We start from the raw sequence: 25404 nt of genomic DNA on the forward strand, positions 1-25404 counted from the left end.
AGATCAAATTGCCAACATCTGCTGGATCATCGAAAAAACAAGAGAGTTCCAGAAACATATCTATTTCTGCTTTATTGACTATGCCAAAGCCTTTGACTGTGTGGATCACAATAAACTGTGGAAAATTCTGAAAGAGATGGGAGTACTAGACCTCCCAACCTGCCTCTTGAGAAACCTGTATGCAGGTCAGGAAGCAACAGTTAGAACTGGACATGGAACAACAGACTGGTTCCAAGTAGGAAAAGCAGTATGTCAAGGCTGTATATTGTCACCCTGCTTATTTAACTTATATGCAGAGTACATCATGAGAAACGCTGGGTGTAGGATGCACAAGCTAGAATCAAGATTGCCAGGAGAAATATCAATAACCTCAGATATGCAAATGACACCACCCTTATGGCAGAAAGTGAAGAAGAACTAAAGAGCCTCTTGATGGAAATGAAAGAGGAGAGTGGAAAAAGTTGGCTTAAGGCTCAACATTCAGAAAACTAAGATCATGGCATCTGGTCCCATCACTTCATGGGAAATAGATGGGGAGACAGTGGAAACTGTCAGACTTTATTTTGGGGGGCTCCAAAATCACTGCAGATGGTGACTGCAGCCATGAAATTAAAAGACGCTTACTCCTTGGAAGGAAAGTTATGACCAACCTAGACAGCATATTAAAAAAGCAGAGACATTACTTTGTCAACAAAGGTCCATCTAGTCAAAGCTATGGTTTTTCCAGTAGTCATGTATGGATGTCAGAGTTGGACTATAAAGAAAGCTGAGCGCTGAAGAATTGATGCTTTTGAACTGTGGTGTTGGAGAAGACTCTTGAGAGTCCCCTGGACTGCAAGGAGGTCCAACCAGTCGATCCTAAAGGAAATCAGTCCTGGGTGTTCATTGGAAGGACTGATGTTGAAGCTGAAACTCCAATACTTTGACCACCTAATGTGAAGAGCTGACTCATTTGAAAAGACCCTGATGCTGGGAAAGATTGAGGGCAGGCGGAGAAGGGGACAACAGAGGATGAGATGGTTGGATGGCATCACCGACTCAATGGACATGGGTTTGGGTGGACTCTGGGAGTTGGTGATGGACAGGGAAGGCCTGGCATGCTGCGGTTCATGGGGTCAGAAAGAGTTGGACTTGACTGAGCAACTGAATTGAAACAACAGCAATAAAAATCTGGGTAACAGTTTTGTAATCCTCTACATATGTATGCATTTTTACATTATTAGAGGTATACTTTCAGGGTATTAGATTCTTAGAAGTGAGAGTGGTGAGTCAAAAGTAAATGCCTAAAGAAAAAAGCAATCGCCTAAGTAGTTTTGTTAGATACTGCCAATTATTGTTCAGTTGCTAAGTCATGCGTGTCCAACTCTTTGTGATTCCATGGACTGCAGCACGGCAGGCTTCCTTGTCCTTCACTGTCTCCTGGAGTTTGCTCAAACTAATGTCCATTGAGTCGATGATGCCATCCAACCATCTCATCCTCTATTGCCCCCTTCTCCTCCTGCCCTCAATCCTTCCCAGCACAGGGTTTTTTTCAGTGGGTTGTACCACTGTATATTCTACCAGCATTGAGTGGAAATGTAGCATCACCAACAGAATGTTGTTATACTTCTGTTGTTGCCATACTTTTTAACTGCTGTCTATTTAAAGGTGGGAAATGGTATGCTGGTGTGTAGTCTTAGTTTTCATTTCTCTAATTATGATTGAGGTTGACCATATTTTTATGTGTTTAAGGACCATTTAAAATATTTTTTTATTAATTAAAAAATTATCTGTATATATCTTTTGTTCATTTTTCTATAGGGTTTTTGGTCTTTCCCCCCCACCTTGATTTTTAAGCATTCTTTATATATTAGAGATATTTGTCACTTTCCACCCAAGATATCAATTATAAATACTTTCTCCTCGTTTTTCAGTTGTCTTTTCATAAAAATTGACTAATTAATTTTTATTTTTGGCGCATCGGGTCTTCGTTGCTTTTCGCTGGGTTTCTCTAGCTGTGTGGAGCAGGGGCTGCTCTTTGCTGTGGCGCACAGGCTCTATGGCGCGTAGGTTTCAGGAGTTGTGTCTCAAGGGCTCAGTAGCTATGGCTTGCGGGCTCCAGAGCGTGAGCTTAGCAGTTGTGGCGCACAGGCTGAGCTGCTCCAAGGCATGTGGAATCTTCCCAGACCAGGGATTAAACCCATGTCCCCTGCATTGGCAAGCGGATTCTTACCCATTACACCACCAGGAAAGCCCCAGTTGTCTTTTTGATTTTGTTTATGGTGATCTTTGCCATGCCTAAGATTTTAATTTTTACACAGTGAATTTTTATGTAGTTAAATAAATTACTGCACCTGGATTTTGAGTCATAGGTAGAAAATCTTTCCCTATGCTATGATTATAAAGAAATTCACCAGGGTTTTCTTTAACTACTTTTAAAATATCATTCTTAACATTAACGTCCCTGGTCCATTTGGAATATTTTCTAGATAGCTAACCACTTGTCCCAGACCACTTTTTGAACCATCTGTGCTCTAGTGATTTGTCACCTTCATCCTATACTAAATTCGTATAAGTACTTGTGTCTATTTTTGACCGCAATCAATTTTTTTTTCCCCCCATTGGAATGGTTTTCAGTTTTACTGAAAGTCCCTTTGGGGATCAATCTTTGTACTGTGCTAACTATGCTCTAGTGTTGGGTATATGATAGGTATGATTTCAGATAGAGAAGTAGCCAGATTGTACTAAGATTGAGTGGGAGCAATCAAGTCATTTGCCAAGTAAAGCAGGGGTGTGTTTATTTCTGAGTGTCAGTGGATGAGGAGGAAAGAACAGGAGGAAAGAAGAGTTGGAATTTAGTCAGAATAACTTGTCATAATCTCCTAAAGATAGAGAGAGATGATGAAGAACTTGACCATGTTAATCTAAATAGAAGATGGAAGAGGAGGTAAAAAGAAGGAACCAAACTGCTGAGAATGAGAAGGGCCTTCCAATCTAATACCTGACGAATTCATCTTCCTGTCAATAACAACTATAAGCTCTGGATAATATTAAAAAACAAAACAAAATAATGACCTGAGGGCTCTTGAGCCTGAACAAAGATAGATTTGTGAGAAGAGTTGAAATTTAGAGTAAGTGATCAGCAAGGAATGAGTTTCCCATTTTTTTGTATGTTTGTCCTGCAGGTAGCCTCCATCACAGCAGTGTAGGAGCTTCAACACAAAGGTCTCTGTCTTTCATTAGCATTACCAGGGGAAGCAGCCTGGGGCAACCAGAGCCTCTGGTGAATGAGGAAGAAATCCACAGAGGGAGAAAGCCAGGGTCAGAAAGTCCAGATACCTAGCTGACCCCAGGTGGGGCAAACTGGAAGCAGTCCCTAGTTTAAGCTTAAAGAATGGAACTGAGATTTGAGTGAGGGGCCTACTGCAGGTCATGAAATGTTGCAGTTTGAGTCTAACAAAGTTAACTGTTTGCTAAAACAAACACTTTTCAGAATAATATAATAGATTTCAGAGTCTATACAGCATAAAGAAAATATAACCCAAATGTTTTCGGCATACAAAGAATCAGAAAATGTGACCCAGTTTCAGAGGAAAATACAGTCAATAGATGCAAACTCAAGATGACAAAGATGTTAGAGTTGTCAGACAAGGACTTTAAAGCAGCATAATTAAAATTATGGTCGTAAGGAATGGAAAATACATTCAATATGAATGAAAAGATAGGAAATATCAACAGAGAAATAGAAAATATAAAAAAGTACCAAATGGAAATTTTAGAACTGAAAAGTATACTATCTGAAACGAAAACTCCCCCACATGAGCCTAATAGCAGAACGGAGATGAGAGATGAGAATCAGTGAATTTAAAGATAGATCAACAGAGATCATCTGATCTGAAGAAGAGAAAGAAAAGAGTTTGGACAAAGTGAAACAAACAAGCAGAAAACCACAGAGCTTTAGGGAACTGTGGAACAATTTTGAAAGGTTTAACATGTGGGTAATTGGAGTACCAGAGGAGTGAAGCGAGGGAATGAGACAGAAAAGAAAAATCTGAAGAAATAATGGTTACAAATTTCTCAAATTGGGTTAAAGATATAAATTTACAGATTAAAGAAGCTCAGTTAACCCAAACAAGAAATCTGTGCCCAGTTACATAATTATAAACATGCTTAAAGACACACATAAAGAGAAAATTCTTGAAAGCATCCAGAGACTCGATCCTTTACATAAAGGGGAAGGTGATTTAAGGACTGTGACTTTTACTGAGCAACCCTGGAAAGTAGGGAGACAGTGGAGCAATATCTTTTTTTTTTTTTTTTCTTAAAAAATATGGAACGCTTCACGAATTTGCGTGTCATCCTTGCGCAGGGGCCATGCTAATCTTCTCTGTATCGTTCCAATCTTAGTATATGTGCTGCCGAAGCGAGCACTGGAGCAATATCTTTAATGTGCTGAAAGAAAAAAGAGTCCTGTCAACCCTTAAGTCTATGTATAATAAAAACGTCCTTCAAGAATGAAAGTGAAATTTACATTTTCAGATAACAGCTAAGAGAAGTTGTCATTACCAGAAACAAGCTACAGGAAATATTAAAGTTCTTTGACCTGAAGGAAATGATACCTAAGGGAAAGCTGGATCTTTAGGAATAAATGAAGAACACTAGAAACAGTAAATATAAAAACTATTTTTCTCTCAGTTTCTATAATATACACATGGTTGTTTAAAGCAAAAACTTATAATATTGCCTTGTGAAGTTTATAACGTAGATTTAACACACATGACAACTATAACAAAAAGACAATGTATATATGTGTGTGTGTGCAGGGGGATAAATGGACCCACACAATTGCAAAGTTTGTTTAATATCCATGACATTGTACTGTATTAATTCTAAGTAGGCTGTAAACGAGTTAAAATATATTTTAATCCCCACAAGGTTTCTACTTTATATGAAGTACTGTAATATTGAGGTTTCTACGTTTTATGTGAAGTGTACTATATAGACTCTAAGTAGACTTTCAAAAGTTAAGAGTGTATAATGTAATCCCTATAGAAGCCACTAAAAATAATGCAAGGAAATATAGCTAAATTATAATAGATAAGACTGAATTCTGAATATGTTTGGTAATCCAGAGAAAAGCAGGAAAACAGGGAAAAGATGAACAAAAACCAGAGAGGACAAACAAAAAATAAAATGACAGACAGACCTAAATCCAACCATGTCAATATTTATGATAAATGTTAATGGAGTATACACTCAAAAAAAAGCAGAGAATAGCATAATAGCTATTATTAAAAAGCAAGACCCAATTATATTCTGTCTATGAAAGATAAACTTTAAGTATAAAGACACAAATGGGTTGAAAGTAAGTGGATGGAAAAAGATTAACCATAAATATGGTAAGACTCAGGAAAAATAAAAACATATGCCCACACAAAGGTATGTGTACAGATATTTGTAGAAACTTTAGTAACTACACTCAAAAACTAGAAACAACTGAACATCCATTAACAGAAAAATGGTTAAACAATATGTGGTATAATCATATAATATAATGCTACTTAGAAATAAAAAGAAACTAATAACTACTTGTTGATATAAACAACATAAATGAATCTCAAAATCTAATGAAAGAGTCAGACAAAAGATTGTATACCATTTATACGATCCTATTTATATAAAATACAAACTAATCTACAGACAAAAACCAGACCAGTGGTATACATGAGGGATGGAGTGTAAAGGGGCAAGAAGAATCTTTTGGGGTTGATGGAAGTGTTCTGTATCTTGATTGTGGTGATGATTTGTGGGCATATACAAATGTCAAAACTCATTGGCTTGTACATTTTGGATGAAACTTGTGCTATGCTTAGTCGCTCAGTTGTGTCCAACTCTTTGCCACCCCATGGACTGTAGCCTGCCAGGCTCCTCTGTCCATGAGGATTCTCCAGACAAGAATACTGGAGTGGGTTGCCATGCCCTCCTCCAGGGGATCTTCTCAATGCAGGGATCGAACCCAGGTCTCTCGCATTGCAGGCTGATTCTTTACGTCTGAGCTACCAGGGAAGTCCATGAATACTGAAGTGGGTAGTCTATCCCTTCTCCAGGGGATCTTCCCAACCCAGGAATTGAACCAGAGTCTCCTGCATTGCAGGTGGATTCTGTACCATCTGAGCTACTGCAGAAGCAGGAACGAAACTTTTAGTATGCAAATTATTCTTCAAAAGAGGTGAGGAAAAAATTAAAAGACCTAATTTTCAAATAACTTTAGGTTTTCTACTGAACTCTAAAAAAATTCTTCAGTTTTTAATAAGAGAGGAGGTGCCAGTTTTCTGAGGCCATGCAGGCCTCCTGTTAATAAATGTCTCTGTGTTAAAAATCTTTAGGTAGTAAAAGAACAGTGGTTCTAATTTAGTCTTAATGCCACAGGGAAATAACTTTAATATAATTTTCAAAGACAAACTCAATGGATAGCTGCATTTTCTGATGTATTTTTAAGGATACCGAAAAGAGAAAAAAATCAGTTAAGTAGAATTCTGACAACTGTACTGAAGCATGAATCATAGAAAAGTGTTTTTTTTTTTTTCCTGGAATCCTTTAGGAAGCCATGAATCTTTATCTTATATGTTTGGGCTGTTAACATTTGGTATTTCCTGAGAACACATGGATAAAATAGCTTGACATCGATCCCTGGCAAAGACTAGGAGGAAATACTAAACAGATGGTTTGTGAGCACTTAGAAAAGGAACCTGATATTCTTGTGGTACCAAGGCCAAGAAACAGAGGCCGGTTGACAGCATCATTAAGATGATTTGTAACTGGTTGAAAGACTTACATACCCAAAGAATGCAGACTGCTGTTAACATGGATGACACCCTCTGGATGCCAAAATGCATTGATCACAGTGGCTGTTTTAGTTTTGTCGTACTGATTACTTAGTCATTCTTTGGAAAGCTATTATAAAAATTTTATTACATGCAAATGAATATAGGCAACACATATTTAAGCTATGAAGCATAACAGCAAAATGAACACTCATGAAGCCTTTATTTAACTTAAGATGTGGATCAACAATGCTAATAAGGTATCTATATGCTTTGCTCTGATCTTCTCTAAGGGAAACACTGCTACACTGAATTTTTAAAAATCTTATCTTTCCTTTTAAAGCTAGCTTTATTAAATACTTTATTATTTTAGTTTTGCTTGAGCTTTATAAAGAGGTATCTTATTGTCTCCATTCTTGGTTATCTGCTTTTTTCCCCAGTATTGAAAAGATTTGTAACATTGTTGTAGGTAGCTGTGGTTCATTCATTTCCATAACTGTATGATATTCTACTTTGTGAATATATGTTGTAATGGTAAAAGAATCTGCCTGCCAATGAAGGAGACATAGGTTTGATCCCTTGGTTGGGAAGATCCCCTGGAGAAGGGAATGGCAACCCACTCTAGTATTCTTGCCTGGAGAATCCCACGGACAGAGAGCCTGGCGGGCTGAAGTCCACGGAATCGCAGAGTCAGACGCCACTGAGCACCTGAGCATGCACACACATTTATTCACGAGTCATTCAACAGGCATTTGAGTGCTCTAATTTTTGGCTTTTTAAATAATATCAATATTCATGTTCTTGTACATGTCTTCAAGTGCACATTTATAAAAAGTTTTTCTGGAGACATTCTCCTAGGGATGGAACTGCTAGGTTGTAGGGTATTATGAATATTACTTTAGAACAAAATGACAATTTGTGAAACAATTACATTCTTCCTGTCAGTATATAAGAGTTTCCATGCTCTGCTATTGCTAACACTCTTGTGAGACTTCTTAATTTTTTTGCAAACTAGTGGGTATAAGATGGGATATCATTGTTTTAATTTGTGTTTCCTGGTTATTAATGATGGTGAGAATTTTTCTTATGTTTATTTTTCATGAGATTTCCTCTTCTGTGACATACCTGTTCAGACTTTTTGTTTATTTAAAAATTGGATGGTCTTTTTTTTTTTTTTTTGGATGGTCTTTTTTTAAAAATCAAGTTTCAGGCATTCCGTATTCTGGATAGCAACTCATTATTGGTCATATGAGTTGTAAATACAGTTATGACATGTCATTATTTTCTTCATGGTGTTTCTGATGAATAGAAATTCTTAATTTTGAAGTAATCAAATACCATAAAATATCAATCTCTTACTTTACGGTTAGCAAATTTATTCTTCCTCTTCCCTAAGTGAAGTGAAGTGAAGTGAAGTGAAGTGAAGTGAAGTGAAAGTTGCTCAGTCATGTCCGACTCTTTGCAACCCCATTGACTACACAGTCCATGGAATTCTCCAGGCAGGAATACTGGAGTGGGTAGCCTTTCCCTTCTCCAGGGAATCTTCCCAACCCAGGGATCGAACCCAGGTCTCCCACATTGCAGGTAAATTCCTCTTCCCTAACTTTGGTGATAAAATTTTCTCCTGTATTTTCCTGCAAATTTTTAAAGTTTTAACTTTCATATTTAAGTCCTTAATCTATTTAAAATATAGTATTGTAAATGGCATGCAGTAGGGATCACATTTCATTTTTTCCCATATGGAACGCTTATAGTTCCAGTATGACTTAATGACTAGATCCATTTCTTCCCATTGCTTTGTCATGTCAACTTAGCCACATATCAAGTTTTCATATGATGTGGCTGTCTGTTTCTGGGTTCTCTCATCTGTTCCAAACTGGACATTTGTCTTTCCCTGTAGAAATACAACAAACACTATCTTAATTAGAATAGCCTTATATTAATAATCATCTTAATATCAGGCAAGGGAAACCTTTAGCTTTAATACATATCTTCAGTTCAGTTCAGCTGGTCAGTCGTGTCTGACTCTTTGCAACCCTATGAACCACAGCATACCAGGCCTCCCTGTCCATCACCAATTCCCAGAGTCTACCCAAACTCATGTCCATTGAGTCGGTGATGCCATCCAACCATCTCATCCTCTGTTGTCCCCTTCTCCTCCTGCCCTCAATCTTTCCCAGCATCAGGGTCTTTTCAAATGAGTCAGCTCTTCACATCAGGTGGTCAAAGTATTGGAGTTTCAGCTTCAACATCAGTTCTTCCAACAAACACCCAGGACTGACCTCCTTTAGGATGGACTGGTTGGATCTCCTTGCAGTCCAGGGGACTCTCCAGAGTCTTCACCAACACCACAGTTCAAAAGAATCAATTCTTCAGTGCTCAGCTTTCTTTATAGTCCAACTCTTACATCCATACATGACTACTGGAAAAGCCATAGCCTTGACTAGACGGACCTTTGTTGACAAAGTAATGTCTCTGCTTTTTAATATGCTGTCTAGGTTGGTCATAACTTTCCTTCCAAGCAGTAAGCGTCTTTTAATTTCATGGCTTCAATCACCATCTGCAGTGATTCTGGAACCCAGAAAAGTAAAATCAGCCACTGTTTCCACTGTTTCCCCATCTATTTGCCATGAAGTGATGGGACCAGATGCCATGATCTTAGTTTTCTGAATGTTGAGCTTTAAAGCCAACTTTTTCACTCTCCTCTTTCATTTCCATCAAGAGGCTCTTTAGTTCTTCTTCACTTTCTGCCATAAGGGTGGTGTCATCTGCACATCTGAGGTTATTGCTGTTTCTCCTGGCAATCTTGATTCCAGCTTGTGCTTCCTCCAGCCCAGCGTTTCCCATGATGTACTCTGCATATAAGTTAAATAAGCAGGGTGACAATATACAGCCTTGATGTACTTCTTTTCCTACTTGGAACCAGTCTGTTGTTCCATGTCCAGTTCTAACTGTTGCTTCCTGACCTGCACACAGGTTTCTCAAGAGGCAGGTCGGGAGGTCTAGTACTCCCATCTCTTTCAGAATTTTCCACAGTTTATTGTGATCCACACAGTCAAAGGCTTTGGCATAGTCAATAAAGCAGAAATACTTATTTTTCTGGAACTCTCTTGCTTTTTTGATGATCCAGCAGATGTTGGCAATTCGATCTCTGGTTCCTCTGCCTTTTCTAAAACCAGCTTGAACATGTGGAAGTTCATGGTTCACGTATTGCTGAAGCCTGGCTTGGAGAATTTTGAGCATTACTTTACTAGCATGTGCTGCTGCTGCTAAGTCACTTCGTGTTCGACTGTGCGACCCCATATACGTCAGCCCACCAGGCTCCGCCGTCCCTGGGATTCTCCAGGCAAGAACACTGGAGTAGGTTACTAGCATGTGAGATTAGTGCAATTGTGTGGTAGTTTGAGTATTCTTTGGCATTGCCTTTCTTTGGGATCGGAATGAAAACTGACTTTTTCAAGTCCCGTGGCCACTGCTGAGTTTTTCAAATTTGCTGGCATATTGAGTGCAGCACTTTCACAGCATCATCTTTTAGGATTTGAAATAGCTCAACTGGAATTCCATCACCTTTTAATATATATATTAGGATTAGGTTGTAAGTTCATCAAAATAATTCTGATAGCATTTTGATTGGAATTGCATTGATAGATCAATTTGGGGAGAACTGAATCCTTATAATATTGAATGTTTCTATCCATTAACATGGTTCACTTAGTTATATATTCTTTAAGGTTCCATCAGTAAAGCTTTCAACTTTTCCCAATAACTATTCTATGCATCTTTTGTTAAACTTTATTTCTAAATACTTTACTCTTTTATTATCGTCAAAGGCATTTCTTTAAAAATGGAAGTTTCCAAGAGTTTGTTTCTAATTATAGAAATGCTATTGACTTTGTATGTTTGTCTTATATCTGGGCTTCCTCACTGGCTAGACGGTGAAGAACCGCCTGCAGTGCGAAAGGCTTGGATTCAATCCTTGGGTTGGGAAGATCCCCTGGAGGAGGGCATGGCAACCCACTCCAGTATTTTTGCCTGGAGAATCCCCAGGGAGCTTGGTGAGCTATAGTCCATGGGTATGTCCAACCACCTTGTTACACTCTTACTAATTTTTCCATAGAATCTTTTGGTCATTAATGTAGCTAATTAAGTATGTTTCAGACAAAAATAGTTTTGTTTCTTTCTTTCCAATCTTCACATTTTTTAAGTATTTTTCTTATTTTACTAGCCTGTGACAACTGCATGCATGTGTGCAATGTCGCTTCAGTTGTGTCCAACTATGCAATGTAGCCTGCCAGGCTCCTCTGTCCATGGGATTCTCCAGGCGGGAATCCTGGAATGGGTTGCCATACACTTCTTCAGGGGATCTTCCCTGCTCAGGGATTGAACACGTCTCCTACATCTCGTGCACTGGCAGGCGGGTTCTTTACCATTAGCACCATCTGGGAAACCACTATGATTAACTATGCCGAATCAAAGCAGTAATGGGGCCTCCATGTCTTATTCCTGATTTTTGAAGGCAATCTTTCTGGGTAGAGTATTCTTGGTTATAGTTTTTTCCTTTTCATCACTTTAAATATATTGTGCCACCCGGTTCTAGCCTGAAGAGTTTCTGCTGAAAAATCAGCTGATAGCCATATGGAAGTTTCTTTGTATGTTATTTGTTGCTTTCCCCTTAGTCCTTTTTAATGTTCTCTATTTTTACTTTTTGTCATTTTAATTACAATGTGTCTTGGTGTGTTCCTCTATGGGCTAATCCTGTATGGGACTCTCTACTTTCTGGACTTTGGGTGACTCTTTCCTTTCCCAGGTTAGGGAAGTTTTCAGCTATTATGTTTTGAAATATATTTTCAGCCCTTTTCTCTCTCTTCTCCTTCTGGGACCGCTATAGTGCAAATATTAGTGTGCCTGATATTATTCCAGAGGTCCTTCAAACTATACTTTTCAAGCTTTCAGACTTTCTTTTCAATCTTTTTTCTGTTCAGAGGCAGTGATGTCCACTACCCTGTCTTCCAGATTACCGATTCATTCCTCTGAAACATTCAGTCTACTATTGATTCCTCCTAGTGTATTTTTCACTTCAGTTATTGTATTCTTCATCTGTTTGGTTGTTCTTTATATTTTCTAACTCTCCATTAAAAACTTCCAACTTCTCTCTCTGTACATCCATTCTTCTCTTTGATTGTATTAAAAAGACACAAAAAACTCTGAACTCTCTTGGGTAGATTGCCTATCTTTACTTCACTTAGTTCTTCTGGGATTTTATTGTGTTCCTTTGGCTGGAACATATTCCTCCATTGCCTCATTTTATTTAAGCTGTTATTTGTACTTCTATGTATGTAGTAGGTTACTTTTCTTGACCCTGGAGAAGTGGCCTTCTGTTGGAGATGGTCTATGCATCCCCTCAGTGCACATCCCTCTTGTTACCCAAGTCATATGCTCGAGGGGCTCCCTCCGTGAGGGGTCCTCTGTTGTGGTGGTGACTCTGTGAGCATCCTGGTAAGCTAAGTGAGCCCCGAGCCAGGTTGGCTGCCAGGCCTTGCCTTGTGTGGATGCTGCTAGGTGCTGGTTAGCAGAGCCTGGTCACAAGGTGGCTAACTGCAGAATCCCCGGGGGCCCTGGGCTCATGCTGGCTCTCTCGTGGGTAGAGTCAGGGTCCAGAAGACTCCAGGGATGTTGCTTGCACACTGGTAGATGAAGCCAGGTCTGGGTTAGTGCTGGACTATTGAAAGGCAGAGCTGTGTCCTGGAGTCTAGTTGCTGAGCCCAGGCATCCCAGAGTTGGTATCAGATTGCTGGGATCAGAGCAGGGGGGCATTTCTAATACTGTTGGGTATGGGGTCTAGAGTGTCCAAAAGCTTGTGCTGGCCCGCTAGTAGGCAGGGCCAGGGCCCAGATGATCCTAGGGTAAGGTCTGGCCTGCTGTGGGTGGGCTGGGTCTGCAGTCTGCAGAACTGTGGTGTTCCCGCCTTCAGTGTCTGGCCTCTGTGGGTGAGGCTGGTCTAGAGGCTACTGCAAGCTTCCCGGAGGATAGGGTGGGTGCCTGCTCACTGGTGAGCTGAGCTGGGTCTTGGCCCTCTGGTGGACAGGGTTGTGTCTAGAGGCATATCTAGAGGCAGCTATGGGCTCAGGAAATCTTTAGGCAGCCTGTCTGCTGACTGGTGAGGCTATGTCCCCGCTCAGTTAGTTGTTTGGTCTGAGATGTAGCAGAATTGGTGCCAAGTTGTTGGGTGGGGCCAGGTCTTGGTGCAAATGAGCTAGGAGGAAGACCCCACCATGGTGCCTGCCTGGACCAGTAGAAAGCTCCTAAATATGGCTGCTGCCAGTGTCTGTGTCCCCAAGGTGAGTGGCAGTCACCCCCCATCTCTCTGGGAGACTCTCCAAGACTGGCAGCTAGGTCTAGCCCAGGCTTTTATCAAATTACTATTTTTGCCTTGGATCTAGGTGTGTGTGAGATTTTGTGTGTGTCCTTTAAGAATGAAGTCTCTATTTCCCTCAGTCCTTGGGATTCCTGAAATTAAGCCCTGCTAACCTGCAAAGCCAGAGGAACTAAACAGCCTCTTGATGAAAGTGAAAGAGAAGAGTGAAAAAGTTGGCTTAAAACTCAACATTCAAAAAACGAAGATCATGGCATCCAGTCCCATCACTTCATGACAAATACATGGGGAAACAATGGAAACAGTGAGAGACTTTATTTTCTTGGGCTCCAAAATCACTGCAGATGGTGACTGCTGCCATGAAATTAAAAGACACTTGCTCTTTGAAAGAAAAGCTATGACAAACCTAGACAGCATATTAAAAAGCAGAGACACTACTTTGCCAACCAAGGTCTGTCTAGTCAAAGCTATGGTTTTTCCAGTAGTCATGTATGGATGTGAGTTGGACCATAAAGAAAGCTGAGTGCTGAAGAATTGATGCTTTTGAATTGTGGTGTTGGTGAAGGCTCTTGAGAGTCCCTTGGACTACAAGGAGATCAAACTAGTCAATCCTAAAGGAAATCAGTCCTGAATATTCTTTGGAAGGACTGACGCTGAAGCTGAAGCTGAAGTTCCAATACTTCAGCCACCTGATTTGAAGAACTGACTCATTAGAAAATATCCTAATGCTGGGAAAGACTGAAGGCAGGAGGAGACAGGAACAACAGAGGATGAGATGGTTGGATGGCATCACTGACTGTATGGACATGAGTTTGAGCAAGCTCTGGGGGTTGGTGATGGACAGGGAAGCCTGGCGTGCTGTAGTCCATGTGGTCGCAAAGAGTTAGCCACAACTGAGTGACTGAACTGAACTGATCTGAACCTGCAAAACCAGGTGCTCTGTGGCTTTTATTTCTGGTGCAGCCCAGGCCGGGGAGTCTGATATGGGGCTTAGAACTCTCACTCCTGTGGAAGAACCTCTACAATATAATTATTCTCTATTTTGTGCGTTGCCCACCCAGTGTGTATGAGACTTGATTACATAACAAGTCTGTCCCTCCTACCCATCTGATCGTGGTCTCTTCTTAATGTCTTTAATTGTAGAAGACCTTTTCTGGTAGGTTCTGGTCTTTTTCATTGATGGCTATACTACAGATAGTTGTGATTTTGTTGTGCTTGCAAGAGTAGGTGAGCTCAGAGTCTTTCTACTCTGCCATCTCAGCCACTTTTTTTTTTTTTTTTCCTTTTCCTCTGTGTTTAGTCTAGTTTCACCTGTTCATAGGGTGCTTCATGCAGAGGCATGAAGGTAATCCTTCTAACATTTCACCAGTAAGGACTGTATTGTAGATTTTTGATGGAAACATTATTGCCAAGTTACAGAAGTTATTTTCTACCCCTGGTTTACTAAGATTTATTCCTTAAATGATGAATGGATGTTTATTGTATCATATGTTTTTTTCCGTGTCTATTAAGATAACAAAATTTTTACCTTTATTTGTTGATGTGGTAAATTATATTTATACCTTTTTTCCTTTTTTATTGAAGTATAGTTTCCCAGGTGGCATCAGTGGTAAAGAATTCGCCTGCTAATGCAGGAGACACAAGAAATGTGGGTTTGATCTCTGGGTCGGGAAGATCCCCTGGAGTAGGAAATGGCAACCCACTTCATATTCTTGCTTGGAAAATTTCATGGACAGAGGAGCCTGATGAGCTATAGTCCTTGGGGTCACAAAGAGTTGGATACGGCTGAGTGCACAAGCACACACATAATTGACTTACAATGTTATATTCGTTTCAGGTTTACAACATAGTAATTCAATATTTTTCTACATTATATTCTATTTAAAGTCATTATAAAAATATTGGCTTTTTCCCTGTGCTGGACATTATATCCTTGTACTTTTATAATGGTAGTTTGTACCTCTTAATCCTTTTCCCCTATCTTCCTTCCCCCTTAAGCCCTCTTCCCACTGGTAACCACTAATTTGTTCTCTGTATAAGTCTGTTTCTGTTTTATTATATTCACTCATTTATTTTTTTAGATTTCACATATAAGTGCTAAGGTACAGTATTTGTCTTTGTCTGACTTACCTCACTAAGCATAATATCTTCTAGGTCCATCCATGTTGTGCAAATGCAAAATTTCAATCATTCTTGTGGCTGAGTAATATTCCATTGTATATACATACCACATCTCCTTTATCCATTCATTTGGTGATGGACACAAATTGCTTCCTTAAGCAACTTTTGAAAATAATGTTGCTATGAAGATTGGGGTGCATACATCTTTTCAAATTAGTGTTTTTGAGTTCTTCAGATATATACCTAGGAGTGGAACAGCTGGATCATACGGTAATTCTATTTTTAATCTTTTATTAAGGTACAGTTACTTTACAATGTTGTGTTAGTTTTTTTTTTTTTGAAAGAACTAGAATGATGGCTTTTATTCTCAGCTGGTGGAGATGGGAACACAGTATGCTCCTGCCTCAAGAACTGTGCCCCTAAGGTAAGTGCTCGCAGTCAGCAGTAGGTGATGAGGGAACAAAGGTGATAGGATCTTGATTTCATCCTCTTGCATTGTTTCAAAGACAGTCATGAACTGGTGTCAGTAACCCGGTAACTGCATCTGGCAGTTTGGTGGCTCTGAGGCCTTCTTTGTAACTACAAGGGGAAGGCTGTTGTAAAGGTAAACATCAGATAGGGATGTATTTAGCATAGAGTCAAGTGAAGTGTAGCTCTGCAGAGTTAGGGGGCAGAAAAGCAAACAGTTACAGACATGCAGAATTAGGAGCAGACAAAGTAAAATAAAACTAGGAATGTTCAGGCCTGCTTACTGTTCTCTTTATCTTCTTTACTCTCAGAGAAGTGAAAAAGAAAAACTCATTCCTCGTTTTTCCTTTTCACTGCGACAAATTCCCCCATCAGTTTATTCACTCCATATCAATGGAGGAAGGGAAGCACGTGTCATTCTTGTCTGGCTGAAGACAAACTCCAGTTCTGCTCCATTTGAAAATCACCAGCTGTTCAGCCCAGGGACCCATCTATCTCCTACTTCAAATTTTCCTTGAGATGTGAACCCCAAGAAATCTTTATTGGGGTAATGAGGGACAGATGGTCAGTCTTCTGTAACTTCTTTAATGCTGACACAGGACTCGTAGACCCTACCTAGTTGGGGTCATGGAGCTCTCGCCCTGTTCTATTAAGGGGCCCCAGGGTGACTTTTGTGGTTATTTCCGCTGGATCTGTTTGGAGGAGTGGCTGTAATCTCTTTGGGGGCCTGGGTTTTCTCTGCACATCATCTTAATTGTGATGTAAATCTGTGTCATCTGATAAGGGTCTTTCTGTTCGGGTTGGAGACAGTCCTTTGAGCTGTCTTTTCAGAATGTATAACCCTCTGGTTTCAGGTCACCTTAGCTAACCGGGGCCTGTCACCCTGCATTCTCAGGGTTTCCTCTGGGTTCACCACAGGGAGCGGTTGGAGTGGCTGCAGCTGAATGAAGCACAGGTGGCAGACATTCCTCTTTCTCAGGCCCGCTGAACCACACTGAAGGGTTGCAATCACTGATTCCATGTCTCAGGCCTTTCCTTCTTCATCATGAATGACCATTATCCTCCAGGTCCTGCTTTGGAGTCATTTATAAGTGATTCACCGATGCCGCCTCCTTCTCCCACCACCCCTCATTACCATCCCCTACTCTCTACCCCATCCAGCTTCGCGTCAGACGCGCTGTCAGGCACTGCCAACTCTACATTCTCTTGTGTTGGTTTTATTTGTAATTTTTTGAGGAACTCCCATACTGTTTTCCATAGTAGCTACATCAATTGACATTCCCACCAACAGTGTACTAGAGTTCCCTTTCTTCATATCCTTGCCAGTATTATTTCTTATCTTATGATGATAGCTATTCTGATAGGTGTGAGGTGATAGCTCATTGTGGTTTTGATTTGCATTTCCTGATAATCAGTGATGCTGAGCATCCTTTTATGTGCCTGTTGACCATCTATATGTCTTCTTTGGAAAAAATGTCTATTCAGGTCTTCTGCCCATTTTTAATTGTTTTTTTTTTTTTTTTGATATTCAGTTGTATGAGCACTTTATATATTTTGGATATCAGCCCCTTATCAAATGACACCATTTGTAAATATCTCCTCCCATTTAGTAGGTTGTCTTTTCATCTTGTTGATGGTTTCTCTCACTGTGCAAAAGCTCTTAAGTTTAAGTAGATCCCATTTATTTATTTTTGCTTTTGTTTCCATTGCTTTAAGAGATAGATCTAAAAAAATATTTATGTCAAATTGTTTTACCTATATTTTCTTCTAGGAGTTTTATGGCTTCCAGTTTTATATTTAGGTTTTTAATTCATTTTGAGTTTATTTTTGTACATGGTGTTAGAAGATGTTCTAATTTAATTCTTTTATGCATAGCTGTGCTGTTTTTCCAATACCAGTTATTGAAGATACTGTCTTTTCTCCAACATGTATTTTTCCTTCTTTGCTATAGATTAACTGACCATAAGTACATAGGTTTATTTCTGGGCTCTCTATTCTGTTCCATTGATCTATGTGTCTGTTTTTGTGCCAGAACCATACTTTTTTGATTACTATAGCTTTGTAGTATAGTCTGATATAAGGGAGTGTGATGCCTCTAGTTTTCTTCTTTTTTCTCAAGATTGCTTTGGCTATTTGGTGTCTTTTGTGGTTCCATACACGTTTTAAGATTATTTTTTCTAGTTCTGTGAAAAATGTCATGGGTATTTTGATACTGATTACATTAAATGTATAGATCACTTTGGGCAGTATGGATAGTTTAACAACATTAGTACTTCTAGTCCATGAACACAGGATATCTTTCCATTTATATGTATCATCATTAATCTCCTTCATTAATGTCTTATAGTTTTCAGAGTATAAATTTTTTCCTCCTTGGTTAAATTTATATTTATGTATTTCTAATGCAAAATCACCTTGCATTACAGGGATAAATTCAACTTGATCAGCTCTGTATTCTCTTTTTAGATATGATTAGGTTATTTAAGATGGTTTTACCTATTTTCATGAGTGGACTGACTTGCAATTTTCTTTTTTTTTTTAACTTCTTATTTTGGATTGGGGTATAGTCAATCAACAATGTTGTGAGTTTCAGGTGAACAACTAAGGAACTCAGCCATACAGAAACAGTATCCATTCTCCCCCAAACTCCCCTCCCATCCAGCTGCCATTGTTCTTGTTTGGCTTTCTATCATGACTAGGGGGAGGACATTTTTTTTCTTTATTTTTTAATTTCTAGAAGAGTTTGTATAAGATTGGAGATATCTGTATCTCCTTTCTCTAGTCACTGAAGGGAGAAAAGGACATAGTCCATATCTGATCTGTTCATAGCCAAAGAGAAATAAAAGGAGCTTCTCTCTCACAGATTCAGTCTGAGAAGCCACTGGGAGGGACTCTTAGATTATTGGCCTGGAGAACTAGGATTGCCTTACCTGGGTTATGGTCCACTCTGTGACTAGGAAAGTAGAGGTGTTACTAGAGAAAGGGGATGCAGGGGATGATGGGCAGAGCAAGAACAGACTCCACAGGTATCACAGCCATCAGTTCCTTTAACAAATATTTACTGCTAATCTAGGAGATACTTACAGAGTGGGGCACATAAATAAGTAAAATAAATTTGTAATGCCAAGGCTTAAAGCTTAAGATTTAATGCAGATAAAAAAATCAAATAGTTTACAGTTCAGGTGAGAAGACAAAACTATCACACAATAGAAAGAAAGAAAGCGAAAGTCACTCAGTCGTGTTCGACTCTTTGCGACCCCATGGACTATACAGTCCCCGGAATTCTCCAGGCCAGAATACTGGAGTGGGTAGCCTTTCCCTTCTCCAGGGGATCTTCCCAACACAGGGATTGAACCCAGGTCTCCCGCATTGCAGATGGATTCTTTACCAGCTGAGCCACTAGGGAAGCCCAAGGATACTGGAGTGGGTAGCCTATCCCTTCTCCAGGTGGTCTTCCTGACCCAGGAATCGAACTGGGGCCTCCTGCATACAGGCACAATCTTTATCAGCTGAGCTACTAGGGAAGCACAATAAAGCAATGGTAAATAATTCTATATGGTATATAATTAAGTGCTAACTTGTATTGTGCAGACCACAAGCTATGTGGTTGTTCTAAGAAGAGGAAAATCAGTATAGTAGTCATGAACCTGCTGCTGCTGCTAAGTGGCTTCAGTCGTGTCTGACTCTGTGCGACCCCATGGACGGCAGCCCACCAGGCTCCCCCATCCCTGGGATTCTCCAGGCAAGAATTAGGCCTTAAAGGATGAAGAGGATTTGGCTGGAAGAGGATAGGGGGAGGAATTCAGAGGAAAGAAGAGGAAATTCAGAGGCTAAGATTACTACAAGTGGAAGGATATAAATAGGATAGTCAGTGAGGAGACTGGCTTGAGAAAAGCAGAGTGTGTATAGTAGGTAAGATATCATATACCACACAGCAAGGCTGGTTACCCTCCTTCCCCAACTGGCACAATGTCAGAGGTCCATGATGCTGGAAGGACCCACATGGGCCAGAATTCAATGGGAAACACACCCTTAGCTACCAACTCCCTGACCCAATTAGGGTGTGAAGTGAAGAGTGAGGTTATTTTTGTGGTACCAGGAAGAGATCAACAGTATCAGAACAGTGAGCACGTCCAGGTGTGTATAACCTTGGAGAAAGCTAATATAACTAGAAAGAACTGCTGGAGGGTGAATTTAACTTGAGTTTTGGATAAATTAAAATCAGTTAAAAATCTTAAATTCCATAATTTGAGAATCTCTATTTGACTTTCTGACAAAGATCTTTTCATAAATTTCCAATGCTTCAGCGTTAAATCCAAATGTCTCAGAGTGGGTACATGGCATATATGACCTTTCTTCATCTAACCTTTGCCTACCTCTAGAGCCTTACTCCTGCCTCTGTCCGATAGGCTCCTGACATGGAAGCATGGGTTTATCTCTGAAAGATGATTTATCTTGCTTTCTCATGCCCCTGTTCTCCTTTTTGAGTTTCTCTTTCCTCTCCCTCTGCTTGGTTAATTCCTACTTGTATTTTAAAACTCAGTTTAAATATTTTCTCTTCTGAGAAGTGTAGGATCTGGTGCCAGCAGTGACTGGTAGGGGTAGGCAGTCTAGGACCATCAGGACTGGAAAGCTAGTGATTGAGAACCCGTTCTGGGGAGGCAGGAGGTAGGCAGGACACATATGAACCGAGAATATAATCCCCTGGCACATGTTCCATTGTTCTGTCAAACTTCACTTACAAAGCACAAATTCAAAAATAAAATTATCAATAATTTTAAGACAGTTACCCAAAAGCATTAAATTCTAAGCACAGGGCCTTTTTGAATGCAGGGCCTCGTATGACTGTACTGGTCATAGGCCCAACGAAGCCAGCCTGCATGTAAATCTCTTCATACAGCAAAATGTAATAAACCAGATTATTCATGAATAAGCAACTAAACAAACTATTGTCCAACCAGAAAGTAAAAAACATCATGTGTCCAGTAAAAAATTAAGCATGTCTACAGATACTAACATAGACAGCTGTATAACACACAAAGAGGGTTACAGAATATTATGTATGTCATAATCCCATTAAAATATAAAGTATTTCTATCTATCTATCTATTTATTAGAACATTACAAAGGATACCCCAATCTCTTGAGAAGGAAGGAATTTTTACTTTCTTTACCTATAATCTTTCAGATTTTACATTAATATATATTGCTTCTAAAATTAAAAATAAGATTAAAAAATTAAACTCTACCACCTAGAAACACTTTTCTGGACCACAGTGAAATCTGTTGGCTTTATTTCATTTAAGACTATAAAAATACGATGGAACATAATCTTCCTCAGGTGTAAAAGACTACTCATTAAAATTCTTACCATTCTTTTAACCTTTTCATTTAATCCTTACCCTCATTGCTGGGCTCTTCAACAGGGGATGCTAAGTTCATACATTCTAGGGCTCCCTTTGTGATCTCAACCACCTGAAGCTTCCTGATCCTGACTAGGTCTGTATCTTTCAATCCTTCCTCCAACTGTTTGACCACCTCTTTTCCAGGCTGTGAAGTCAGAACGGTAATCTGGAAATAAATCAAAGAGTCATTGTGCCTACTTTTGCTGATGTACAGAGTGAAGAATGTAACAGGTTAGATCTAGAGGATAAACATTGAAGAAATTGGTAGTATCTAGGGCAAAGAAGAGGATTTAATTATAACTTGCAAATCAAGTTTTATTTGACAGATTCTGGTGGGAGAACTCTGGTGGGATAGATCATCACAGCACCCTTCCAAACAAACTGAATCTATCCCAGAAAGTGATTAGTGAGAAGCCATCCTTGTTTCAGTTTTTTTTTTTTGGGCCATGCCATAGCATGTAGGATATTAATTCCCCAGCCAGAGACTGAATCCACACCACCTGCATTGGGAGCATGGAGTCTCAACAACTGGACTGTCAGGGAAGTCCCCCACTGTGTTTCAACTTTTAAGATTCCTTGAATCACAGGCAGTATCCCTCTTGCTCAAAGTGCTTTGATTTCATGAAGAAACAAAGGAAACAGAATCCTTAAATTCCACTTGTTAGATGTGTACTAAATATCAGAGCGCTTATATGCTCTTTTCTCAGTGGTACTTCCATTGGATGTCTCTCCTTGCTCAATCTGAATCCAGGCTGAACATTACACTCTGGAAGGCAAGTATTAAATATATGCAATTTTCTTTTGTACTTAGACATTTTGATTGGTGAATAAGCATGTGGATGAAGGATAATTATTTTTAAACTCATTTGTTTGATGATTGATGTTATAGAGACTGAATGTATTTTAACTCACTCACACACCCAATGGAGTACCTAATCATGACCTTCAATGTGAATGAAACAGAGAACAAGAGAAGGATGGCAAATAATGAAGGATTTAGATGGACGTAAATGGGAAGAAGGCTTAGTGTCCTAAGGCCAGCATCTCTCACCTCCAGGGAACTGTAGGTCAGAGCTGCACCTGTGCTCACGTGTCGGCTGTACTGTTTGAACTGCTGGAGACCATCCTCTATTGCCAGCTGCAGAGAAATGCCTTGTGGTCTGAAACAACCTTCTCTTTGCAGCATGCGGAGTTCTGAGATGCAGGCCTTCAGCCTAGCAAAGTTCCCTTTCACTTGCTGCAGAGAAAAATGAATCAAGGGTGCAAATATTTAGTGAACCAGGTTACAGATTAATTGGCAGTCTAATTTATCATCAATTATTCCTTAAGAGTATTTTTCCCTTCCTGAAAATCCATTTATTTGACCAAGACCTATGGAATGCATATTCCATTCTAGGCACTGCACTAAAACCTTCCCTAGACCAAAGGAAGGAAAATTTGCAGCCAAAAGGCATTGATTATATGGAGTTACTAGAAACAGGAAATGTGTTTTAACTCATTCACTCACCCAAAGGAAGATACAGTTGTGATTGCTCAGTTTTATTGCAAATTGGAGGCCTAGCAGTGTCACTCTTAAATTCTCAGTCAGACTAGGAACTGGGAGGCATTCTATTCAAGAGTGGTATTTTACCAGAAATGAGGATTTTGATGTGGTTGATCATTTAAAACTGGTAAGTCACTCAGTTGTGTCTGACTCTTTGCAACCCCATGGACTGCAGCACACCAGGCCTCCCTGTTCACCACCAACTCCTGGAGTTTACTCAAACTCATGTCCATTAGGTCGGTGATGCCATCCAACCATCTCATCCTCTGTTGTCCCCTTCTCCTCCCACCTTTAATCTTTCCCAGTATCAGGGTCTTTTCAAATGAGTCAGCTCTTCGGATCAGGTGGCCAAAGTACTGGAGTTTCAGCTTCAACATCAGTCCTTCCAATGAATATTCAGGACTGATTTCCTTTAGGATGGACTGGTTGGATCTCCTTGCAGTCCAAGGGACTCTCAAGAGTCTTCTCCAACACCATAGTTCAAAAGCATCAATTCTTCGGTGCTCAGCTTTATTTTTTAATTTTTTCATTTATTTTTATTAGTTGCAGGCTAATTACTTTACAATATTGTAGTGGTTTCTGCCATACATTGACATGAATCAGCCATGGATTTACATGTGTTCCCCATCCCAATCCCCCCTCCCGCCTCCCTCCCCATCCGATCCCTCTGGGTCTTCCCAGTGCACCAGCCCTGAGCACTTGTCTCATGCATCCATCCTGGGCTGGTGATCTGTTTCACCCTTGATAGTATACTTGTTTCAATGCTATTCTCTCAGAACATCCCACCCTCACCTTCTCCCACAGAGTCCAAAAGTCTGTTCTGTACATCTGTGTCTCTTTTTCTATTTTGCATGTAGGGTTATCATTACCGACTTTTTAAATTCCATATATATGCATTAGTATACTGTATTGGTCTTTATCTTTCTGGCTTACTTCACTCTGTATAATGGGCTCCAGTTTCATCTATCTCATTAGAACTGATTCAAATGAATTCTTTTTAACGGCTGAGTAATATTCCATGGTGTATATGTACCACAGCTTCCTTATCCATTCATCTGCTGATGGGCATCTAGGTTGCTTCCATGTCCTGGCAATTATAAACAGTGCTGCGATGAACACTGGGATGCATGTAAAGATCTGGTTTCCTCGGTGTGTATGCCCAGGAGTGGGATTGCTGGGTCATGTGGCAGTTCTACTTCCAGTTTTTAAGGAATCTCCACACTGTTCTCCATAGCGGCTGTACTAGTTTGCATTCCCACCAACAGTGTAAGAGGGTTCCCTTTTCTCCACACCCTCTCCAGCATTTATTGCTTGTAGACTTTTGGATAGCAGCCATCCTGACTGGCGTGTAATGGCATCTCATTGAGGTTTTGATTTGCATTTCTCTGATAATGAGTGATGTTGAGCATTTTTTCATGTATTTGTTAGCCATCTGTATGTCTTCTTTGGAGAAATGTCTGTTTAGTTCTTTGGCCCATTTTTTGATTGGGTCATTTATTTTTCTGGGATTGAGCTGCAGGAGTTGCTTGTATATTTTTGAGATTAATCCTTTGTCTGTTGCTTTATTTGCTATTATTTTCTCCCATTCTGAGGGCTGTCTTTTCACCTTGCTTATAGTTTCCTTTGTTGTGCAAAAGCTTTTAAGTTTAACTAGGTCCCATTTGTTTATTTTTGTTTTTATTTCCAATATTCTGGGAGGTGGGTCATAGAGGATCCTGCTGTGATTTATGTCGGAGAGTGTTTTGCCTATGTTCTCCTCTAGGAGTTTTATAGTTTCTGGTCTTACATTTAGACCTTTAATCCACTTTGAGTTTATTTTTGTTTATAGTATTAGAAAGTGTTCTAGTTTCATTCTTTCATAACTGGTTGACCAGTTTTCCCAGCACCACTTGTTAAAGAGGTTATCTTTTTTCCATTGTATATCCTTGCCTCCTTTGTCAAGATAAGGTGTCCATAGGTATGTGGATTTGTCTCTGGGCTTTCTATTCTGTTCCATTGATCTATATTTCTGTCTTTGTGCCAGTACCATACTGTCTTGATGACTGTGGCTTTGTAGTATAGTCTGAAGTCAGGCAGGTTGATTCCTCCAGTTCCATTCTTCTTTCTCAAGATTGCTTTGGCTATTCGAGGTTTTTTGTATTTCCATACAAATTGTGAAATTATTTGTTCTAGTTCTGTGAAAAATACCGTTGGTAGCTTGATAGGGATTGCATTGAATCTATAGATTGCTTTGGGTAGTATAGTCATTTTCACAATATTGATTCTTCCAATCCATGAACACGGTATATTTCTCCATCTATTTGTGTCCTCTTTGATTACTTTCATCAGTGTTTTATAGTTTTCTATATATAGGTCTTTCATTTCTTTAGGTAGATATACTCCTAAGTATTTTATTCTTTTTGTTGCAATGGTGAATGGTATTGTTTCCTTGATTTCTCTTTCTGTTTTCGCATTGTTAGTGTATAGGAATGCAAGGGATTTCTGTGTGTTAATTTTATATCCTGCAACTTTACTATATTCATTGATTAGCTCTAGTAATTTTCTGGTAGAGTCTTTACAGTTTTCTATGTAGAGGATCATGTCGTCTGAAAACAGTGAGAGTTTTACTTCTTCTTTTCCTATCTGGATTCCTTTTATTTCTTTTTCTGCTCTGATTGCTGTGGCCAAACACTTCCAAAACTATGTTTAATA

General features: G+C 39.6%; 1 protein-coding gene and 1 non-coding gene across 4 annotated transcripts in view; both read right to left on the minus strand.

The window, feature by feature from the left end:
• The window catches only part of LOC122703892 (meiosis 1 associated protein), a 90753-nt gene that overhangs the window by 36305 nt on the left and 29044 nt on the right, over positions 1-25404 (minus strand). For all 3 annotated transcript variants that reach the window (XM_043918468.1, XM_043918467.1, XM_043918469.1), the window contains exons 3-4: positions 22222-22407; positions 21168-21336 (exon numbers count right to left, since the gene is read on the minus strand). In XM_043918468.1, coding sequence (XP_043774403.1) covers positions 21168-21336; positions 22222-22407 — 355 coding nt within the window. The remainder of the gene's footprint in view (positions 1-21167; positions 21337-22221; positions 22408-25404) is intronic.
• LOC122704078 lies at positions 4304-4410 on the minus strand. The gene has a single exon (XR_006343711.1). It is a non-coding gene; the product is annotated as a U6 spliceosomal RNA (small nuclear RNA).

The sequence above is a fragment of the Cervus elaphus genome, chromosome 11, assembly GCF_910594005.1.
Source record: "Cervus elaphus chromosome 11, mCerEla1.1, whole genome shotgun sequence".
Lineage (NCBI taxonomy): Eukaryota > Metazoa > Chordata > Mammalia > Artiodactyla > Cervidae > Cervus > Cervus elaphus.